The sequence below is a fragment of the Ranitomeya variabilis genome, chromosome 7, assembly GCF_051348905.1.
Source record: "Ranitomeya variabilis isolate aRanVar5 chromosome 7, aRanVar5.hap1, whole genome shotgun sequence".
Lineage (NCBI taxonomy): Eukaryota > Metazoa > Chordata > Amphibia > Anura > Dendrobatidae > Ranitomeya > Ranitomeya variabilis.
Genome location: NC_135238.1, coordinates 202,512,993 through 202,537,871, shown reverse-complemented (window position 1 = coordinate 202,537,871; position 24,879 = coordinate 202,512,993). Strand labels below are relative to the sequence as shown.

The window sequence follows — 24,879 nt, the reverse complement described above, 5'->3', positions numbered from 1 at the left end:
AGGCTGATGACGGCCGCTCCGCTCCTTATTTTGTTCATGTCTGTTAAGTTATTTAAACTCATAAACACTTTCACAATGTGACAGCGATAATGTATTACACACAGACTGCCCAGCAGAGGATGTGCCTACTTCTAAAAAGCTATGAAAAGACCTCAATAATTCATTTTTCCGTATGTGATCAGTGGACTCTGTGAGCTGCACTTAAAAGCATCCATGAGATAAAAACCGCTGAAGGCAAGACTTGGGGAGGCTATTATGCTTCCGTCCCCTCCCCCAGATTTCACACACTTTCATGGCTCCATGTGAACTCTGCACAGTGGGAATGGTTCAAACTTCAATCCACAACTTGATCAATGGGAAACATAGTGCTAATAGGTGCCCAAGCCACAAAAATAGGGTGCCTTGATTCTATTTTTTAGGTCTTTTTTTTTTTTTACAAAAGTGCAGACTGTGAAAAGATGATAACTGGGCACTATAGATAATAAACTACTAAGGCCTTTGATAAAGAGAAATAGAGGTAAGCAATTTCGGTTTAATGGGGATGGAGAACTACAAGTTCCAGTAAGAGTCAGCAAAGGAGACTTGTAGATCAATACACACTAGGCAGCTACAATTTAGCCATTTCTATCTATTGTGTGTGGTAAGATAGTTTTATGGTTACGTGTTCGTAAAAGTAGTAATGGAGCAGTAATGAAGAGTTTGGGAAAAGTACAAACAGGATCACAAAAGGATCCACACTACAACCCTTCTACCCTAAAAAAATGAGAACAAAAGCGTGGAAATATACACTCAGCCAACCTTTTGAGATAACATGAGTAGGTGAGATAACATGAGTAGGTGCCTGGATGGATGTGGCTATAGACTGTGTATGGCCATTTTTGCAAAGGATAATATATATGTATATATATATATATATATATATATATATATATATATATATATATATATATATATATATATATATATAATCCTGCCATATAATAATTATTATTGCCAATCACTAGCCAAATAATGTTCACAATCAATAAATAATACTCTCATATAGTATCAATATAATGCAGCCACATTGTGCCAAATACTAAGTTATCCTTTAACTCCTGCATGGATTATATAGATCGGCAAAAAGCTGGGGATAGAGAGGGCAGCATAGCCAATATTTTTAAGTTTACTGAAAGATTTAAAGATTTTTTGGGGGTCTTGTTTTTAGGGTAACCTAAAGACTGGGGCTCTGTTTACTTGACCATTTTGCCACCCATTAATGCTGGCTCAGCTGTGCCTACCTGGACCACCTCTAGTTAATTACCCAGTACAGAGAGACACGGAGGCAGGAAGTTTCAGCCTACAATGTACTAATTATGTAATCAAATTCTCATTTCAATAAAATCAGAAGAAATAAGGCTCATGTGGCTGCAACTTCCACAGGGGACTCCCAAAGATTACATAGCCATTTAGTAAATTAAATCTACATAATCTTTGTAGATCTTATTCATACCTTAACCCCTTCCTGCCAGGGCCAATTTTAATTTTTCCCTCCCCTTTTTCCAAGAGCAATAACTTTTGTGTATTTTTACATCAACATAGCTGCATGAGTACTTCATTTTTTTGCAGGGCAAGTTGTAGTTTTGAATGACACAATTTCAATGTACTGGAAAATAAGAAAAAATTACAAGTTCGGTGAAAAACAAGCCCCCGATTGTTTTTTGGGTTTTGTGTTTACGTTGTTCATTGTGCAGTAAACATTAACTGGCAATATGATTCTGCAGATCAGTACAATCATATAATAACACCAAATTTTCATAGTTTTTATTATCCTTATTAGTGTTAGTATTGTTCTGCTCATTAGGGCAAAGGACGAGGTTAAATTACTGTTAATACTCAGTGACATTAGTGAGAGTGAGAGGGTGAGAAGAGAGAGGGTGAGGAGAGAGGAAGGGTGAGGACAGATAAGAGGGTGTGGAGAGAGAGGGTGAGGAGAGAGAGAGTGGGAGGGTGAGAAGAGAAAGGGTGAGGGGTGAGAGGAAGGGTGAGCAGAAAGAGAGAGAGTAAGGAGAGAGGGAGGGTGAGGGCAGAGAGAGGGTAGGGAGAGAGAGAGGGTGAGGAGAGAGAGGATGAGAAGAGAGAGGTTGAGGAGAGAAAGGGTGAGCACAGAGAGAGGGTGGGGAGAGATAGGGTGAGGAGAGAGGGAGGGTGAGGACAGATAGAGGGTGTGGAGAGGGAGAGGAGAGAGAGAGTGAGGAGAAAGAGGGAGGGTGAGGGCAGATAGAGGGCATGGAGAGAGCGTGAGGAGAGAGAGTGAGAGGGTGAGAAGAGAGGGTGAGGGGAGAGAGAGGGAGGGTGAGTAGAAAGAGAGAGTAAGGAGAAAGGGAGGGTCAGGGCAGTGTGAGGGTGGGGAGAGGATGAGGAGAGAGAGTGATAAGGTGAGAAGAGAGGGTGAGGAAAGAGAGGGAGGGTGAGGGGAGAGAGAGGGAATGTAAGCGGAAAGGGAGAGAGTGTGGAGAGAGAGGGCAAGGAGAGAGAGGGTAAGGAAAGAGAGAGGGTGAGGAGGGAGAGAGGTTGAGGAGAGAGGTTGAGGAGAGAGAGGGTGAGGAGAGAGAGAGGGAGAGGAAAGAGAGAAAAAGAAATAAATATATAAATAAACATGCACCTATAAAAATGCTCGCCACCCGGGCGTAGAATGGGTTCAGTAGCTAGTAGTTATGTGATATTCTAAGCCCAATACTTATACCTGCTATTTCTGTTCTTGTAGTTTTACCTCACACATAAATTTCGATTCTACAGGGTGGGCCATTTATATGGATACACTTAAATAAAATTTGAATGGTTGGTGATATCAACTTCCTGTTTGTGGCACATTAGTATCATGATGATGTGTTGCCCTCTTTATGCACTGAAGATGGCACGTTCCCTGAGTTTTTCCAGCAAGATGGTACATCACCACATTATGGGTGTCAGGTCCGAGCATTCCTACATGAACAGTTTCCTGGAAAGTGGATTGGTCATCGTGGGCCAGTTGAATGGCCACCAAGGTCTCCCGATCTGACCCCCTTAGACTTTTATATTTGGGGTCATCTGAAGGCAATTGTCTATGCTGTGAAGATACGAGATGTGCAGCATCTGAAATAATGGATACTGGAAGCCTGTGCTAGCATTTCTTCTGCGGTGTTGCTATCAGTGTGTCAAGAGTGGGAGAAGAGGGTTGCATTGACAATCCAACACAATGGGCAGCACTTTGAACACATTTTATAAGTGGTCATAAACTTGTAAGTAACTCATGAAAGAATAAAGTTACATTAAAACCAAGCACACCATTGATTTTCTTGTGAAATTCTCAATAAGTTTGATGTGTCACGTGACCCTCTTCCCATTGGAAAAAATAAAGTTGGATCCAAAATGGCCGACTTCAAAATGGCCGCCATGGTCACCACCCATCTTGAAAACTCCAGGCCTTTTATCTGCTTAATTGAGAATGACATAACGAAGGGATTGCCCACACCTGTCCATGAAATAGCCTTGGAGTCAATTGTCCAATTACTTTTGGTCCCTTTAAAAACAGGGTGGCACATGTTAAGGAGCTGAAACTCCTAAACCCTTCATCCAATTTTAATGTGGATACCCTCAAATGAAAGCTGAAAGTCTGAACTTCAACTGCATCTGAATTGTTTTGTTTAAAATTCATTGTGGTAATGTCTAAAACCAAAATTTGAAAAATGTTGTCTCTGTCCAAATATATATGGACTTAACTGTATATTCATCTGCTGACACATAAACAAGCTAGACTACACAGAACAGTCTGCTTATTTTGAAAGACAGAAGAGGTTTATGCTGTATGTCAGACTGCACACTGTGTGAACGTGTAAGAAGACAGAACAATTATTATTATTATTAGTGACAAAAATTTGTAATAAAAAAATCGGTTTGTGTTTTGCTTTTTCACATTTTCCAAGATCCAGAATTTAGTTTATTTCTGAGTCAAAGGTGCTATATGAGGGCTTGTTTTGTGTGGCAAGATTAACTTTTTATTGAGACAACTTTGTGGTTCATTCAATATTTTGATCCCATTTTAGGGAGGTGCAGACCAAAAAATGGTAATCCTAGCATTTCAATTTATTTTTCTTTACTGTGTTTACTTAATTTTATCTTTTCATACATTTGACTTTTTTAGATATGGCAATACCAAGTATGTTTATTTTTTTATTTCGAAACTTGGAAAAGAAGAGTTATTCAAACTTTTACATTTTCATATTTTTTTTTACATTTTTAAATTAATTTTTTGCATTACTTTTCAGTCTCCTTATGGGTCTGGAACCTGTAATCGCTTGAGTGCTTATTTTGTACAATACATTATTGCAATTTATAGAGAAAATGAAGCTTTATTATGAAGCCCAGCCAGAGGCTGCATGAAAACTGTGGCGCTGACCACAATCAAGCTTTTCTAAGAGGACTAAGATGGCAGCGATAGTGACTTTCAGCAGGCCCCAAATGCCAAGGCAACCCATCGGCACACCACAATCGCATTGCAGGGTGGGTGTAATGGGAGGGCTTTTGCACAAAAATAACTCATACTGTGATTTTATGACTCATAACTGTATCTTAAAAAGGTTCTACGATTTATTCAACCTCTACTTATTAGATGGATCCCTTGACTATAAGCAGATAACAAAGTATCTCCCTACTGCTCATTGATTATGGAAATGTGTTCACTTTCTATACAGTGCCACCACAGGAGAAATTAAGCATTACACAGTGCATATTCAAATCAATAGGTGTAAGGCAGGCCAGGTCAGATCAGGTCCTCCAGAGTGAGAATCACTCTTTATAACTGCTCCAATAATGAAGATACGGAACAGAGAAACCTCATTTATAAAACTCTGAATTCCCTAACAGAGTATATGAGAATGGGTTTTCAAAAATATATAACCCCTTCAATTATATTTATTAGGGGTTCTGTTTAATACCTAATGTAACAGCTTCTTCTGTAAGCCAACAGCTGATTGGCCTTTGACCTCTATCAAGATTGGTCAAAGCCCTCAATAAACCTCCAAATTTGAGACTTTAGAATAATAGACACCCCATAGACTTATTTGCTTTTCAATAAAATACCTGAAAATCAGCTCAGCTGGATATAAAATAATTAACACTTTTCACTTCATTGAATCTTCTCATTAAAAATGGCATTATACTTTACAGTAACCTTGGTATAAAACAGTAACATGTATTTTTTTAATCAAAGTTTCAGCATTATGCAATACATAAAAGAGCAACTATATGCCACTCGATAAAAGCCTTTATTTGTTATCATATTGTCTAGGGACTATCTACATGATCAAACTGTCCCCCCAGGATGCAATAGTCCCTGTTAGGGAGGGTGTGGGTGTATGGATTGGGCTTCGGAGCTGAACTTGCTCCCTAAAGTGCAGGTGCCGGTTGTGTTATATAGCCAGTATCTGCCTCTAGCAGCAGTGACTGGAGCTAGCTCTGATCACTGCTGCTTAAACACTTAATTGACACTGTCAGTCTCTGACAGCGGAATTTAGGTGGTGTATTTTCACTGAGGCGGCCATTCCAACGCTCATTGGCCCTTCCATGACTTGGTAGCAGGGTGTTGATGATTCATCATGTCAGCAGACCCCCCTCATCACCATTAGCTGCTTTAAAGCACAGTCATAAGCTGAACTAATTTTATTTTTGCAAAATTCTGATTTTTTTTTTAAAGCCATGAAAGTAATATAAAAACTATACAAATTTCTTATTGGCATAATCGGAATGATCTGAAGAATAATGTTGCCAGGTCATATTTACTGCACAAAGAAAAGTGTGAAAATGAAACCCCCAAAATATGTTGGAATTGTATTTTTTTTGTTCATGATTTCATTTCCCTATGAATTTGTTTCTCATTTTTTCAGCACTTTATATGGTAAAATGAATGGTGCCTTTCAAATCTTCAACTCATCCTGCGAAAAGCAAGCCCTCATACAACTATGTCAACAAAAAAAAAGTTATGGCTCTAAGAACGGGAGGAAGAAGAAGAGGAAAAAAATTAGAGCATATAAAAAGACAAAAAACTGGTTGTACAAAAACGCTAATGTACAAAAAAATATTAGTGTAAAAGGAGTACGGTACGTTTTTATGGGATATAACACCTATGACAAGCGCCACATAGCATGTACCAATAATTACATAATTTTAATTTTTACAATATTTTAAATACAAAATGTATTTTTTAAAATATGCAATTAAACGTATTTCCACTCAATTTTCATTTTTGGGCAATGTAAATTCAGATTAACAAAATAAAACAGATCGGGTCCCATAATTTAGGATGACGTATGAATAAATGATGACAGTTACTGATTCTATAGTTTAGATGTGTGTGGAGCAGACGGAAGGTGAGATATTCTTTTGCACAATACGCATCTCCTTATCATGCAATAACAGCACTCAACCTGAAACAATAAATCCTAAACCTCATTGTATTTTCTTTTTTTTTTCTATGGAAATCCCCAAAAATAAGCTGTGCAAAATAAAATTATTTGTTTTACTTGTGCTTATCATGTTTAGGGAATTGTAAAGAAAAATGTAACAATTTATCATTAAGATATCAGGGAGAAGTGGCTATGATTGAGACATCAGCAATTGTCTTTTCTTTCCCGGATGTTATTTTCTTGATTCTCCTTTCCATTTCTATTCTTTTACACTCACCTTCAGCTGTCGGCGGATTCTCTCAATAAAGAACTGCCAGCAATTCTCTCTGGAGTCCGGAAGGCCGAGGGCACGAAGCTCCATCCTGGCTGAAGAGACGATAGTGTCCATCTCCTCTTCACTAAAAAGATCTGGGACTTCACCTGCATAAAGCATGTACACACAGAATACATGTGCTCAAAAAAACATAAAACTACTGTTTCTGGTAGATCATTTTATACTCCTAATTATTTTATGATCTGCATTCCTATTCCTTTTTAATGTATCAAATACTTTAAATGTTTCTCCCAAATTCTAAAAAAAATCACCTGTAGATGAAAGTTATTTTAATGTTGAATTCCTCCTATTATTTTGGAGTTCCGTTTCTTTGTGGTGCATCATTCCTCCTAAAAATGTATGCATTAATTTGTATTTAGGTCTCACTAGAGTTGAGCAAACTGATTGGATTCCATGCTATTTGAATTGATGTAGAATTCTGAATACTTTGCTGAAAAAGAGAATTCTAACAATTTGCAAATCATTTTGAGTGAAACGCTTAAAATTGCCAACTTTTTACACATTGTTAAAGACTGTATCATCCAGAGAAGGCTCACATGACCTCAGGCATGGCTGAGCAGGCTTCCCCATAATGCCTTGCACTTATTACGTTACATGAAATAGCACAGCCAATCAGGAAGGTCTAATATAGACTGTATAAAGCAGCTTACACTTTACAGGTGAGAGAGGATCCCGCTAACCATTAGAGTTTACATTCTACTGGAGAAAGAGAGGACCCCGCTGACCAAAAGGGCTTTCACTCTACAGTAGAGAGACAGATGACCCCACTGACTGTAAGGGCTTACACTCTACAGGATAGAAAGAGAGGAGATCACTGATCATAATAGCTACAGGAGAGAGAGAGTGGACCTGCTGACCATAAGGGCTTACACTCTACAGGAGAGAGAGATAGAGACCACTGATGATAAGAGTTTACATTCTACAGGAGAGAGAAGCCACAACTGACCATACGAGTTTACACTCTACAGGAGAGAGAGAAAGAGAGAGATAGGTCCTCGCTGACCATAATATCTTACACTCTACAGGAGAGAGAGGATCCCACTGACGATAAGAGCTTGCACTCTCCAGGAGAAAGAGAGAGGACACCACTGACCATAAATGCTTACACTCTACACAAAAGAGAGAGATTGAGAGAGAGAGAGAGAGGACCCCAAAGGCCATAAGGACTAAAGGTACCTTCACACTAAACGATTTACCAACGATCACGACCAGCGATACGACCTGGCCGTGATCGTTGGTAAGTCGTTGTGTGGTCGCTGGGGAGCTGTCACACAGATAGCTCTCCAGCGACCAACGATGCAGAAGTCCCTGGGTAACCAGGGTAAACATCGGGTTACTAAGCGCAGGGCCGCACTTAGTAACCCGATGTTTACCCTGGTTACCATTGTAAATGTAAAAAAAAAAAAAACACTACATACTTACATTCCGGTGTCCATCAGGTCCCTCGCCGTCTGCTTCCTGCACTGACTGTGTCAGTGCCGGCCGTAAAGCACAGCACAGTGGTGACGTCACCGCTGTGCTCTGCTTTTACTTTACGGCCGGCACTCACAGTCAGTGCGGGAAGCGGACGGCGGGGGACGTGTGACAGACACCGGAATGTGAGTATGTACTGTTTGTTTTTTTTACTTTTACAATGGTAACCAGGGTAAATATCAGGTTACTAAGCGCGGCCCTGCGCTTAGTAACACAATATTTACCCTGGTTACCATTGTAAAACATCGCTGGCATCGTTGCTTTTGCTGTCAAACACAACGATACACGCCGATCTGACGACCAAATAAAGTTCTGAACTTTCAGCAACGACCAGCGATATCACAGCAGGATCCAGATCACTGCTGCCTGTCAAACACAACGATATCGCTAGCCAGGACGCTGCAACGTCACGGATCGCTATCGTTATCGTTGCAAAGTCGCTTAGTGTGAAGGTACCTTTACACTCTACAGGAGAAAGAGAGGACCCCACTGACCATAAAAGCTTACACTCTACAGGAGAGAGAGAAGGTGGCATTGACCATAAAAGCTTACACTCTACAGGAGAGAGAAGGACACCACTGACCAAAAATGCTTACACTCTACACGAAAGAGAGAGATTGAGAGAGTGAGAGAGGACCCCAATGGCCAGAAGGACTTACACGCTACAGGAGAGAGAGGACCCCACTTACCATGAAAGCTTACACTCTACAGGAGAGAGAAAGGACACCACTGACCATAAATGTTTACACTCTGCACGAAAGAGAGATTGAGAGAGAGAGAGGACCTCACTGGCCATAAGGGCTTACGCTCTACAGGAGAGAGCGAGGACCCTGTTGACCATAAGAGCTTACACTCTACAGGAGAGCAAGACCATGACCCTGAAGATGGAAAATGACTCTGCCGTACAAACTGTGCTGCACTGGGAACCTCTGATCTGTAATGGCCCATTATACTGACCACCACTGTACAAGGTATGATAACCTGCTAGATGTCACAGCTGCAGGGCATGATGAGCAGTCTAGCGCAGCAAAGCAAAGTGATGTTAGCCCACTCTATGATGCATCAGCAGTGTGGGAAATGGTGCTGGGCAAGGTTTTTTTTTCTTTTTGTGAACCGCTAATCGAATATTGAAGTGTTCAAGTTCACAAGAAAACAAAAATTTCAGGTAATTCAGCTCGTACTCGATCCTCCACAGATCGATCTGCTCATCTTTACCACTACCAAAATCCATTTCTTAGTAACAAAGTTAAATTCTTATCACAAATGTATATTATAAAGCATGTTTGTTTATATATGGAAGCAGTGGTATGGCTGAATAGGCGCTTATTCCCCAATACAAATGGTACATTTTTTGTAGATATCCGACGTTCCAGTCATGAGAAATCTAGTGTAGAAGCTATATGCAAATCAAGCTCAAATTGCACTAGGGGGGTGTGAAAGCATTGGGAAGAAGCAGCCCGAGGGCAATGACACACCCTCTATGCACTTCCAGCCTGATTTGCATATTGCTTCTACACTAGATTTCTAATGACTGGTACATTGGATGGCTACAAAAACAAAAAAATATATCATTTTTATTGGGTGACAAGCAACTATGCCACTACTTTCATGTAAAAAAATGTGCTCATCAGTTACAATAAATTCCTTGCCTGAGGAGGTGGTGATGGTGAACTCATTCGATGGGGTTCAAGAAAGGCCTGGATGTCTTCCTGGAGCGCAACAATATTGTATCTTACAGTTATTAGGTTCTTTAGAAGGACGTAGATCTGGGGATTTATTCTGACGGAATATAGGCTCAACTGGATGGGCAAATGTATTTTTTCGGCCTTGCTATGTTACTACAAACCTTACTCTACTGTACATGGCTATAAAGATGCAAAATAATATACACGAGGGTCTACTTCACCTGTATAGGTGATACTAAAAATTGCAATCTAAAAAATATCAGCTTTATTTTTACAAAACAAACTCCACATAATTGATTTATTTCTGCAATCGCAATATTTAAACTTGGGAACTCATTTCAAATGAAATTCTTCAAACAACTTGCTTCCTTTCTTCTGATGAATTTTTACTCGCTGTGTCTTTAATTGTATATATAATATATTTTTTTTAAATAATGTATCAGGAAAACTGATCACAGACGTCTTGTGAAACAAGTGGCGATAAAAACCTATTTAAAAAAAATAATAAAAATCCATAATAAACCGAATTATTGCTGATTGCAACTCATTATATTAAGCAGCTTGTTTGTCTTGTGTCACAGGGGTGACTTGACAGCGCCTATTACAAATCTGCGCAAATGACCTTTCACACGAGCTGATGAAGCCTATTCAAGCCCCAATGCCCTGTGCTCATTTAAAATGTGTTATTTCTGAACTGTTTTGATCATGAATGTATTTAGATTTTTTTTCCCCTTCCTGTTTTCCTCATTTTTGGTCTCCGTTATTTAAAGACATAGGACCCATTATCATAATTTGAATAAATTTAATTTCCTGCATAGAATAAAAAAAGAATGACCTGCACACCACTTGGACCCTAAAAATATGATTAAAGCGGCTGAAACTTCTATATGTTACATTAATGGAATAAAAAAAAGTATAAGTAGACATAGTTAACAATTCTCATTAAGATGTATTATTTATTTTCTTAATAGTGAATTTATTTATTATGCTTGATTATAAAGCGCCTTCACATTCTGCAGCGCCTTACAGACATTATCATGATGCATACCGTAATACATGGCAATTGAATAAATACAAAAATAAACTATAAATCTGTATATATATACATATATACACACACACATATATATATATATATATATATATATATATATATATACGGTATATTTTTTTTTTTAAATGTAAAAGCTGGAAATGTAATTAGTAAAATTACACAGGTCTGCAAAAAAAATTTTTTCAAGAGCTGTTTTGGTTATTCTACGTAATCTTTATGTTTTTAAGTGCGCTGAATCCGAAAATGACCTCCGTTTTGTCATAGGACATCACATTTTCTGACAATTTAAGTAACTATGTTAAATAAGACAATACCTCAAAACAAATGAAAATAGACTCATAAAATTAATTTTTTATTACAAATGTTTCATGGAAATCATTTTTTAACTGCAATGACCTCACTAACACACTAAAATCGATTCTTCTTCCCTGTGAGGCTTCTCTTGGTACATTTACACTTGTGAGGAGCATCTGGAATGTCTCTCTGAAGCGCCCAACAGTAGTCTGCCATCATTGTAATGCTCCATCTTCCCTGGTATCTTCTTTCCATCTCTTTAATGTCCTGGTGGAATCGTTCACCTTGCTCTTCACTCACAGCTGCCAAATTTTCAGGAAAATTGTCAAGGTGGGAATGGAGGAAATGCACTTTCAAACTCATCAGGCAACCGAAAGCTTGAAATGCTTTCAGCATTCGTCTGACGATTTTTTTGTAGTCAGGGTCTTTGTAATTGCCTAAAAATTTCTCTACGACCTCTTTAAATGCAAACCACCCTTCTTTTTGAGGATGCGTCATGGTATTGATAAACTCTTGATCAGCTATAAGCCTTCTAATGTCTGGTCCGACGAACACACCTTCCTACAATTTGGCCTCCGAGAGGCCTGGAAACTTGGTGACCAAGTATTTGAAGCATTCTCAATCTTTTGGAAGTGATTTTACGAATTGCTTTATCAATCCCAATTTTATGTGGAGAGGTGGTAGAAGAACTTTATGGGGAGGAACCAACGTTTCTCGGAGGACATTTTTTTCACCGTGAGCACCCTCGGCTGCCAATTCTTCTTGGTCCAGTGATTTTGTCGGTCTCGATTGTCCCATAGACACAGAAAACAAGGGTATTTGGTATACCCAGCTTGTTGCCCGAGCAGCCTGCACAAGACTTTCAAATCCCCACACACTTGCCAACCGTGGTCTTCATATTTAAGTTTATGAAGAACCAATTCCAAGTTCTCGTAGGTTTCCTTGAGGTCTACAGAATGACCCACAGGGATGGAAGCATAAAAACTGCTGCTGTGGAGTAAAACTGCTTTGAGACTTCTTTTTGAGAATCTATAAAAAGACGCCATTGCGCTGAATCATATTGGATTTTGAATTGACCCATCACACCTTCGACATCGATGCAATAAACCAACTTATCTTCCTGGGCAAAGTAAGGAACGAACTCGTTTTCACAATGTCTGAACCATGAAAAAGACACTCCTGGCAACAATAAATTCTTGCTTTTGAGCCTTGATCCGAGTAACTCAGCGGCATCTTTGGGAAGATTCAAGTCTCTTACCAAATCATTCATCTCCTCTTGGGAAAACAATTTTGGTCTTGTATCATCTTCAAAGTCAGAACTTGATTCATCATCTGGTTCAGGTATGACTCCACCTTCATCAGAGCTAGTTATCTCTTCCAAGGTAGCAGGGGTCCTGGGTACTGGTATATCTGTGCCATGGGGGATGGGACGAATTGCTGAGTGAATATTGGGGTATGAAATGGAATGCTTCCATTTTGAATTATACCCTTTGACATCGCATGAACAAAAGTAACAATCGTCACTATGGTTCTTTTGCTCTCGCCATACCATAGGAATCCCATAATGGAAAGCTTTTTTCTTACCCTTGAACCAATTTCAGAGGTCCTCAACACACCATTTGCACACTTTATAGGGCGCCCAAGCTTTATCTTGATCTCCAAGCTTTAGTCCCAAATAAGCGAAGTATACTTTTTTCACAAAGTTTGTAATATTCAGCTGTTGCTTCAACACTGTATATTCACCACAAATGTAACAGAAACTGTCAGGCGAATTAATACACTTCCGCTGAGCCATAATGCTAATTTTGGGAAACACGGTTGAATATGACGAGCTAACACGAACTGAGATGAAAAAGTGTGAACAGGCGAGAACCAAGATAAAACAATTGAATCAAGCCCGGGCATGTCAGAGCCTGTGTCGTTCAGCTTGCAACATGTTGATGCTGGTTTCATTAGCTCACTCTGAAAGTTATTTTCTTTGAAAGTTATATTTTTTTGGCATTGTATATCTTCAATGCATTGATGTGAATTATTTAATAGTAATTTTGACTTTCAAAACCCTATGATAAAAAAATAACAAAAATTGAGAAAAATATACTAAATTTGAAGAGAATTTTGCATTTTGTGGCAAATCCTGACATTCAGGATTTTTTTCAATATTTTTTTCTTTTTCAGCACACCAAAATACATGGAAATTAGATGAAAATAATCAAACAGCTTTTTAGTTGCAGACCTGTGTTATTGTAATAACATTTCTTAGGCTGGTTTCACATTTGCGGTTGTGTCCGCAGTGTTTGTAAGTATTGGTAAGTACTCACTGTCACATCTACACATATGACAATTTTTGTTTCCTTTTTTTAGAGCACTTCTTCCACTGTGGCAGAGGCTGAGCAGGAGCAGCGTGCAGATGGTCGGGTGGCAAGGCGGCAACGTGTACATATACGTGGCTGACTGTTTATTGTATCCTCACTTTACTATTCTTGAATGTTCATTTCTTTACTTTCCTCTTTCTTTACCTTTTTCTTCTTGACTCCATTTTTTTCTTGACTTTCAATATTCATGCCAGTTTTCTGTCTCTGTTTTCTTTCTTTTCCTTATGTTAATGTTTCCAACATTAATGTCTTTATTTATTTTTTAGGTTCCAGAACGGGATGAGGACCGCATTGAAAATTACCTCCTAATCTCCCTTGTCCATGAGCGAGTCCCGTTGTGGGACACCCGGGTTCCGCAGCACTCGGACAACGTGACGATTCGGCAACTATGGAATGAGGTGGCCAAAGCGATGTGGGATGGCTGGGACAACGCCCCGACTCGGGTCCGAAATGCATTTTGTAAGTATTGCAATGCGGGGAGTGCTGCAGCAGTGACCTTGGCCGGGATCACACAACTGTGTGTGATGAGAGAAACTCTCAGAAGTTCTCTCGTTCGATGAAGGATTGCTTCAACAAGGACCTTTGTCAAAAGAACCAGGTTCCTAGTGGTTCTGGAGCAAGGATCCGCAAATACAAATATCACCGAATCCTTGCATTTTTGAGACCGGTCCTTGCCCAGAGAACGTAAGTATTTTTTTGGTGTATTGGATTCTGTTGTATTGCCTAAATCTGTATGTTTCTATTCCACAGGAGTTGACGCTTAACTTTTGTAAATGTTTCGCATTAATTTTTTTTTCTCCTTTTTTCACAGCACATGGAGCAGCACTCTTGACCCTGGTTCTGGAGCGGTCCTTCATCAGACAGCCATGGACCCATCCCAGCCACCCAGCAGCGCTGCAGCAAGTGGGCCTGCCACACAGACTGGAGACCAGGAAGCTGGTCCATCAGGTGTTCCCCTTTCCCAGTCCTCTGCCTCTTTTTTGGGGGGCTCTTCCCGGCAGCGGCAGAGGGCCTCGGACAGGTCACTCATGCCCGAGTTTTTGCACTTGAGCTCGGTCTTTCATGGTTGACTCAAGGCGATGGGTGACCGACTGGATAGTGCCATAAACCGCATGAATACACATATCCAAGAGGTCACCAAAAGCCTTGACCAAGTGAAAGCCGACTTCCAGAGGCCAGCACATTTTTTTAATCAAACTGAACAGGGCATGTCGGAACACCTTACACCTGATCTCCAGTTTAGTGTCATGCAGGCCTGCAATGCTGCTTACGTGCAGGCTATGCAGCAGAGTCGGTATTTTCAGCAGACAGTGGCGGCATATCCACCTGTGCCTACACTGTCATGCTTGACCTCAATGCCGAGCTCTGCTGCATAACACTGCACGGCCACCTCCATTCCAAGCACTGCTGGACACCACTACAGCACCACCGCCATGCCGAGTGCTGTAGGACAGCCCACTGCCACCACCATGACAACTGCTGCTCCTGCTTGGACCTCCTCCACTGCCACCACCATGCAGCAGCAGCACCCGGATCAGGACAGGTCAGCCACCATCACCCAGATCCTGGCATGCTTTTCAGCACCAGCATGCAGCAGCAGCACTCAGACCCTGGAATGGCTTTCACCACCACCAGGATGCAGCAGCAGCACCCGGACCCTGGCATGGCCTTCCCCACCAGCACAACCATGCAGCGGCACACGGACCCTGGCATGGCTTTCCCAACCACCACAACCATGCAGCGGCACACAGACCCTGACAGGTCGGCCACCACGACCAGGCCACAACAAATGACCCCACCAAGGCTCCCCAGACCGCAGCGCCAATCCCAAAAAGGAAACAAAATAAAAAACAAAGGACGATCTCAATTCCTCCCCCCTCACCTCCCAATGTGTCTGTAATGTCAGGTTTGTCTCACCCTTCCAGTGAGTCTCTGCCCTCTCATGCATCAAGCCCCATCCCAGAACTCCCAGACCCCACTACCTTAATTGCCCCTTCTCCTGCCACCCCTGCGTCATCCACAGTTAGCCAGGCCTCACAGCTACACACCCCCCATTTCTGTCACTCTACCCCAAGCAGGCGCAGTTAAATTAATTTTTTTTTTTAAAAATAAAGAATAATGTTTTTTGCCCCCAATAATGTTTGGTTATTGTGTATTTCGCCGCCGGCAAAACACTGCGCCACACACCGTGCGCCGAATAAAACACTACGCCGCACACTTTATTTTTTGGCCAACTCATAACTCCAGTAGTTATTAAGTAGAACACTGCACCTTTTGTGTGTTTGGTATATAGCTATGAGGTGGCAAAAAAACCACAAAATTACTTGTATTTTCTCCATAATCTCTTCAGTCTGATTAATCTGTGTCACAGACTGAAGAGAAAATGGAGGTAATACAAAGCAGAACTATACTCAACAGGTCATGTTTCAAAAAAAAAATTATTTATTACACCTGACCTGGTGAGTAGAGAACTGCCGTGTATAACCTCCATTTTTTCTTCAGTATGCGTAATCTATTTACGTAATCTATTTCACACAAACAGAAGAGACGATGGAGGTCATACAAGGCATATCTATACTCACCTGGACATGTGTCAGAAATAGTGAATTTATGAGGCTGTTATTTGTGCATCATGAATTCATTATTTCTGACACCTGACTTGATGAGTATAGATCTGTTTTGTATTAAACCTCCATCGTCTCTTCAGTCTGCGTCAAATAGATACTGCAGAACAGAATCAGGAAGTGATGACATCAACTACCTTACCATTAGCAACCTAAGTGGTTTTTAGAGGAAATACATAGAAGACTCGGTCAAGATATCAAAACACGTAGTTTATTAACAAAAAATATTAGTAACATTTAAAACATAACTGGTACAGACTCAAACCCAACAGGACATTTTACACAATATTGTCTTGCCATGCCACACGTCCAATATCAGAATCAAAATAGGCAGCAAATTGGTCCCGCATGTGGCCAACTTCAACAGTTGACCGCAGCGGGTGATGCTGGTAATCTGGCAATGGGTTTGCAACTGGTTCATCCAGTTCAATGTTGGGTCGCTCCTTAGCCATTATGTAATTGTGGAGAACCACACAGGCTTCGACAATCTCATCGACTGTCTCCATTTTTAGATTAATGGCTGTCCCAAGAATGCGCCATTTTGAGACTAGAATCCCAAAGGTACACTCTACTGTTCTTCGGGCCCTGGTCAGTCTGTAGTTATAAATCCTTTTAGTGTGGTTCAAGTCCCGACTGGAATATGGCTTCAGTAGGATTTCAAACATCTGAAAGGCCTCATCCCCAACCATAACAAATGGCATCGGTGGGTCTTGAGTGTTGGGGAGAGGTCGTGGCAGTGGAAAATTAAAATTTTTGCCATACACACGTCGGCCCATATCAGAGTTCTTTAAAGTCTGGGAGTCATTGCCATGGCCAAAAGCTCCAATGTCCACGGTGATGAAGCGACAGTCCGCATCTGCTATTGCTATGAGCACAACAGAAAAATATTTTTTGTAGTTAAAGTACTCTGATCCCGTTCTTGCAGGTTTGATAATGGGTATGTGTTTTCCATCCACCGCACCCAAACAGTTGGGGAAATCACACACACTCCAGAATTTCTCTGCAATTTCCATCCACATGTCCTCGGTGGGTAGGGGTATAAATTCATCCCGGAGAACGTTCCACAAAGCCCGGCAGGTGTCCGAAACTATACCAGACGGTGGAAATTCCAAGCCGGTACTGGAAGTGGAGAAATGGTAAGCTGTCTCTGGTTGCCAGAAATCTGAAATAAAATAAAAAAATAAAACTACAATCAATTCTATTTATGGTGTTGTTCTGCTAAATACATAAAGGAAAATACAAATAATACTATGCAGACCAACAATAATTATGACTGGCATTTGTTTAGAATTATTACGTACCTTAATGTAACCAGGAGATATTCCTCTGCAGGAATCGCTCTACGGAGCTGGGTGTCCTGTCTCCTGATGGCTCCTTGGACACGACCAAGCAAATCCCGAAAAGAGTCTTGAGACATCCTGGTATATTCCGGGAATTTGTTTGGGTTGGCATTAAGCTCGCCATATAACGTGTGGTAGGCTCCACGACTCTCCTGGAGTTCAATAATGGGGTGTCTCCAAAAACGCCTACGCAGTGTCCATCTCTGTCGTTCTCTATTTCTTTGTTACTCCCAAGCAAACGCACAGGCAAGAAACAGCTTGCTGCTTAAATCCAGGTTGAAATAAAAGCTCTCCATGCAAAGATCCATCATGACACAGGATACAGTAGCAAACTGTTAAGATTTCAGCAGTCCAAGGGTCTATATATAGATATCTCATAATACACGCCCACTGTAGTTCCATTTGCGGTGTCTGTTTATCTAGATTTTTCTCCTGTTAAATTTTCCACCATGCGCACAGAAAACGCAAAAACGCATGCAAAACGCATGGAAAAGCGTGAAAACGCTGTGTTTTTTAAACGCATGCGTTAACGTATCCGTCTAAAAAAACGCTGCGTTTGTACGCGTTTGCATGCGGTTTTTCCTGCATTTGTGGTTGCGGATTAAACGCTGCAGATTCTAATGAAAATGTGAAACTAGCCTTACCCTATCTTGCTGCCTTGTTACAGAAAATACATGCTAAATGTACAGCGGGTGAAATAAGTATTAAACACGTCACCAATTTTCTAAGTAAATCTATTTCTAAAGGTGCTATTGACATGAAATTCTCAAAACATATCGGTAACAACCCATCCAATCCACAGGGGCTAATAAATCAACCATGGATGTCCATAAATTAACTTATGTGTAATAGTGAGAAATAATACAGGGAAAAAGTATTGAACACATTAATGAAATTTGTTTCATTCTTTGCACAAAAGCCTTTGTTGTTGATGACAGGTTCAAGACACCTCCTGTATTGAGAAACTAGTCACATGCATTGCTCAGGTGTGATTTTGGCACATTCTTCCACACAAACACTCTTCACATCCTGAAGGTCCTGTGGGCTCATTTCTATGAACTCTGAGCTTTGGTTCCTTCCATAAATTTTCTTTTGGAATCTGATTCGGTGACTGGCTGGGCCATTCAAGCAGCTTTATTTTCTTTCACTGAATCCAATTTAGTTTCCTCGGCTGTGTGGTTGGGATCATCATCTTGCTGAAATGTCTACCCTTGTTTCATCTTCGTTATCCTGGTAGATGGCAGAAGATTTTTATTGAGAACGTCTTGGTACATTTGTTCATTCATCCTTCTTTCAATTATATGAAGTTTGCCAGTGACATATGCTGAAAAATGACCCCACACCATGATGTTCCCACCTCCAACCTTCACTGTTGGTATGGTGTTTTGGGGTGATATTCAGTGCATTTTGGTCTTCAAACATGGTGAATATTATGCCTTCCAAAGAGTTCAATTTTGATCTCACCTGACCAGACTATATTCTCCCAGTATTTCACAGGCTTGTGTAAATGTTAATGAACAAAATTTAAACGTGCTTGAACATGCTTTTTGTTCAGCAATGGAGTCTTGCATGATGAGCATGCATACAGGCCATGGAGGTTGAGTGCACTATTATTGTTTTCTTTGAAACAATTATACCTCCTGATTCCAGGTCTTACTGTTGCTTTGCACAGGTGGTCCATGGCTCTTGGACAACTCTTCTGATAATTCTTTTCACTCCTCTGTCTGAAATCTTGCTGGGAGCACCTGGTCATGGCTGGTTTATGGTGAAATGGTAATCTTTTTACTTCTGGGTTATGGCATCAAGAGTGCTCACTGAAACCTTTAATAGTTTAGAAATGATTCTGTAACCAATGCCATCAGTATGTTTTACAACAATAAGGTTGCAAAGGTCTTGAAACAGCTCACTGGTTTTATCAATCATGAGATGTTTCTTCTGTGGCACCTTGGTAATGAGACACCTTTTTATAGGCCATTAGTTGGACCAGCTGATGTTATTTTTCATTAAGTGGCAGACAGGATTTCTTTCTAATTACTGATAGATTTCAGCCAGTGTTATGACTTTCCAGGGCTTTTTGCACCTATCTTTCTTCATGTGCCCAATACTTTTTCCATGTGTAATTTTTCATCATTACATAACAAAATTTATGGACATCTATGGTTTGATTTCTTTGCCAGTGTGGATTGGATGGGTTGTTCCGAACATCTGGTGAGCATTTAATGTCAATAGCACCTTTAGAAATATATTTAATTAGAACATTGGTGACGAGTTCAATACTTATTTCACTTGCTGTATATGGAAACTGGTACACCTAGCTAGGTCTATACAAGGTATTTTTGGCTATCAGAAAGGATGCTTGGAACACTTTTAGAAATATATTATTAAATTATTCAGCACCTAAATACCATTAAAATGGGCAGATTTACATTAATTATTTTTTTATTGAAGTTCCAAAAAATATTTCTATTGATAAAGAACCATAAAATTGTGTTGTTGCTCTGCTCCCATAAGCGTGCTCGGGATAAGACGTTATCTGAGCACGTTCGCTTATCTCTAGTTACAACTGATTTTTTCTTTGCAGGTAATGAACAATGGGACAGAATACGCTCCACGGCTGCCTATAGTGTGTGTTGATAGGATCAGAATTGCGGTCAGTAAAGTTCCCACATTCCCAGAGCTTGTCCTTATTTCTGGTTTACTTATCAGGTCAGTTCATGTGGTCCTTACCACCAGGATCATAACAGACAGGCTCGTTGGTCGCTGTTTTTCTCCCATTTGGACAACTCTTCTGATAATTCTTTTCACTCCTCTGTCTGAAATCTTGCTGGGAGCACCTGGTCATGGCTGGTTTATGGTGAAATGGTAATCTTTTTACTTCTGGGTTATGGCATCAAGAGTGCTCACTGAAACCTTTAATAGTTTAGAAATGATTCTGTAACCAATGCCATCAGTATGTTTTACAACAATAAGGTTGCAAAGGTCTTGAAACAGCTCACTGGTTTTATCAATCATGAGATGTTTCTTCTGTGGCACCTTGGTAATGAGACACCTTTTTATAGGCCATTAGTTGGACCAGCTGATGTTATTTTTCATTAAGTGGCAGACAGGATTTCTTTCTAATTACTGATAGATTTCAGCCAGTGTTATGACTTTCCAGGGCTTTTTGCACCTATCTTTCTTCATGTGCCCAATACTTTTTCCATGTGTAATTTTTCATCATTACATAACAAAATTTATGGACATCTATGGTTTGATTTCTTTGCCAGTGTGGATTGGATGGGTTGTTCCGAACATCTGGTGAGCATTTAATGTCAATAGCACCTTTAGAAATATATTTGATTAGAACATTGGTGACGAGTTCAATACTTATTTCACTTGCTGTATATGGAAACTGGTACACCTAGCTAGGTCTATACAAGGTATTTTTGGCTATCAGAAAGGATGCTTGGAACACTTTTAGAAATATATTATTAAATTATTGAGCACCTAAATACCATTAAAATGGGCAGATTTACATTAATTATTTTTTTATTGAAGTTCCAAAAAATATTTCTATTGATAAAGAACCATAAAATTGTGTTGTTGCTCTGCTCCCATAAGCGTGCTCGGGATAAGACGTTATCTGAGCATGTTCGCTTATCTCTAGTTACAACTGATTTTGCAGGTAATGAACAATGGGACAGATTTACTGTTGAAAGGGGTTGTCTGCTACTTTTTATAGACTCTTGCAGATGAGGGCATAAATCAGATTTGTGCTTTCTAGTGATGAGTGATTTGTTATCTGATAGCTCACAGATAACACATACTGACTCATGTTATTCAATAAGCACAAATTTCTTGGGTATATCAGATAAGACTCACCCATTCAAGCCTATGGGTACTTAAAAAAAAAAATCGGATCTTGCATAGAACATCCTAACTTGAGGAAACTATTTGATCATGTACAAGTCGATGTATGAAACGTATCACAAAAAGATGTTACAGAGATATAAAAACTGGACACGCCGATGGCACATGGATGAAAATCTGATCAAAATTAGTTAAAAATCATCTAAGTTCTCTGGATGAAACTCGGATGATTTTTCATACGCTCGTCTGAAACCCATGGTGGTCGGAAATAAAAAAAAACATATTCTCCAACTGGACCACCGCCGCTCCTGGGTGATGGTACTAATGGCATTAATGTTTAATAAAGGAAAAACTTAAAAGTCCAAGCAAAGATATAGATCATGGATTAATAACCAGGAGAAATCTTTCTAAGTAAATTAATGGTACCTGATGCCAGCATGTCATTGATGAGCACAAGGAATCTTTCATCAGGAATCTGCGCATCTGTGTGGAGGAAAACTGTCCCGATATTCTTTACTCCAACTTTAAAGTATAATGTGGCGATGTCACTCTGCAGAAAAAGAACATTAGTCAGGATTATTTGTAAAATTACGAGCAAACTGTGTCGTAGCACCATTAGTCTTGAGACCCAAGATGTCTTAAGAGAATTTCTTATAGTTTTAGTCTCGCAATGGTTTCTTTAATTTTCATTTCTTATTAGGAGAAGTCAGTGTAAATTTGACACAAGATTCAGCTTGACTTTTGATGGGCAACGTCATACTCCACAAAAATTGTATTAAAGAAAATAACAAAGCGCACAACTTAAAAGTAATCTGTTTCCAGGTTTATGCTTTCCAATCTAATTGGACTGAGACCCTGATTCCAGCGATGTATCACCTACTGGGCTCCTTGCGGTAGATTTGGTAAAACACTATCTACTGCAGCTCTGCTAGTTTTCTCAATGATGAGTTCTGTATAGCCCAACCCAAAGCATTGATTGACAGCTTTCTGCCTACACTGTGTATAGGAAGAAAAATACCAATCAGTGATGGGGACTGGAGCTCATGAATATCAAAGATCACATAGCCAATAGTCGTCATTGATTTTGCTACAAGACCTGCAGCAGATAAAACAGATAGCAAAACAACTGCAAGAATACAATCAAGTGACACAGCACTGGAATCGGGGTTTCTGTCCTTTCTTTATGGTACTTTCAAATAGGACAGCATAAACCTGGTTACAGATAATTTAAAAAGGACCCATCACAAGGTCAAAAGTGGCTAATATCTCTTATTTTATTCCCGCTGATCCCCTGACTGTTCCGCATTTAAAAATAATAATAATAATAATTAAATCTGCCATATGGTTCCATAGATATAGGCCTTTTTATTTAGTGCTCATTTTTATGGTCTCTTTGAAGGAAACGTTCTCACATGGTAATTATGCAGAGTAGCCTAAAGACATTAAAGACATGCCCCCCAGAGAATGCTGTAATCAACAACCCGCTTGGTAAAAGAAGATCATAAAAAGACCATAAAACTTAGAATATTAAGCGCACTAAATAAAAAGCACCATGTCTTTGGAACCATAGGGTGGATTTTAAAAACAAAAATGAGGAATACTCAGGGGATCTGATCAAAAACTGGCTACTGTTGACTTAAGAAAGTGGTTTTCAAAAGTGAAGTTTGATATTGATCAACTATTTTTAAGATAAGATGACATCACATCAATACCAGATCAATATGGTTCTGACCCCCTGCATTTCCAACCAATGGTTAATTGAAGGAGCCGTGGGATTTTTTTTTTAACAAGTGCTGTAGCCTCTTCTGCAACCAAATGAACTCTTTAGACTGGTAAGAGATGAAAGATAAGAGGAGCGCCTCTATTTCAAAACAGTACCTGATTTTTGCAGAACATTCTCGCAAGCTGAACGGAAAAATAGATATGAAGAAAGCATAATGTTGTTGTTGTTGGTGTTGTTTCTAGTACTGGGCTGGGACCTGTTACTTGCTAAAAAATGAGTTAAATAGGTTGTAAAAATCCCTGAGATGCCCTGAATCTGCCATTCTTTTCCATTTTGAATTACGTTATTGCAATGCAGAGATATTCATATTTGTTTCTTCTGCAGCGCAGTATATGAAATCTCTGCTTCTAGTGCAACTGGGTGGTTCTCCTGAGTCTTCTTTGTGCTTTCATCCCTCCCTGCCAATCACAGCTCTGCGGTGTCTAAGACTGACAGATTTTAGCTGCTGAGCTCTGATTGGCAGTGAATGGGAGGAAGGGTTGAAAACGCACGCCCCCAGAGAAGACTCTGAAGAAACGACCAGTTGCACTACAAGCAGAGATTTCACATAGTGCACTCCAGAAGAAACCAATGTGAATATCTCTGCAATGAAATGACTCAGTGCGAAACGGAAAAAAGCGGCAGAATCGGGAGCTCATGGATTTTTACAAAGTATTTAACTCAATTTGTTCAAGCAAATGACAGATTCCTCTTTAAGAAACTGTAAAGCAAGTCACAAAGCTTCATGCCCTTTTTCTCCAAGAAAAATATTGTATGAAATATTTGCACACCAAATATTTTCACAATTTTTTGGCCAGATTTGTGGTACAATCTCCCCTGTTGTCTATAGTTTTCATATAAGCAACGTTCAGCGTTGGAGAAAAGCAAGACGTTGTCAACCAGGACTAAATATCGTCTAGTAACGAAGTTACTGATACATTCGGTGAGTTGGGTACCATGGCAACTACAGTATCCCCTCCGTCAGCTAGCGCAGACCTTTGCGCAATTAAAGATGAGTTAAGAAATTGGTTTATTTGTTTTGTATAATTGTGGCAGCGCTTCTTCCACATTGACCTGCAAGTAGTTTTGAAAAAAAACAACAACAACAACAATATTTGCAAATGGATAATTAAGCAAAGAATTAGTTTGACGCATTGTTTACTCAGGAGAAATCTAATCACCACCATTTTAATTGCAGTGAAGTGCTGAAAATGGCATTGTTTATCTAGCAGATAATGAGGAGAAAGCTCGTTCACCTGCTTGGTACTAGCGAAGTCTTTCATGGTACTGTTTACTGGTCCAAAAGATGGTGGTAATTGCATGTCAAGTGAAGTCTTAATTATGAAGAAAGTATCTAACCCCGCAAAAAACAGGAACTGCAAAACACTTATCCTCGGTGTTATATGGCTGTTTAGCAATAGTCCTCTGTCAGGCCACATGGTAAATGCAGGCAAAGGGGCATACATAGAAAAACTTTAAAGGGCCACTCTTTATGGTGCTAAGCTTTTCCACTCAGGACTGAAAGGCTCAAAGTCTGTTTTGTCCCTCACAACCTTGCGGAGACCTTTGGGGCAATTTTTCACCATCTTGCTCACTCACTCTAAGGGCCGGTACACACAACCATTTTTGCCCATCTGAGAAAAAACGGTCCCATGATGCTGATCAGAGTT

At 39.9% G+C, this 24,879-nt stretch overlaps 1 protein-coding gene across 1 annotated transcript in view; it reads right to left on the bottom strand.

Moving 5' to 3' along the window:
• The window catches only part of LOC143784436 (dynein axonemal heavy chain 11-like), a 248,080-nt gene that overhangs the window by 148,535 nt on the left and 74,666 nt on the right, over nucleotides 1-24,879 (bottom strand). The window contains exons 19-20 of the mRNA XM_077272673.1: nucleotides 21,874-21,997; nucleotides 6,700-6,842 (exon numbers count right to left, since the gene is read on the bottom strand). Coding sequence (XP_077128788.1) covers nucleotides 6,700-6,842; nucleotides 21,874-21,997 — 267 coding nt within the window. The remainder of the gene's footprint in view (nucleotides 1-6,699; nucleotides 6,843-21,873; nucleotides 21,998-24,879) is intronic.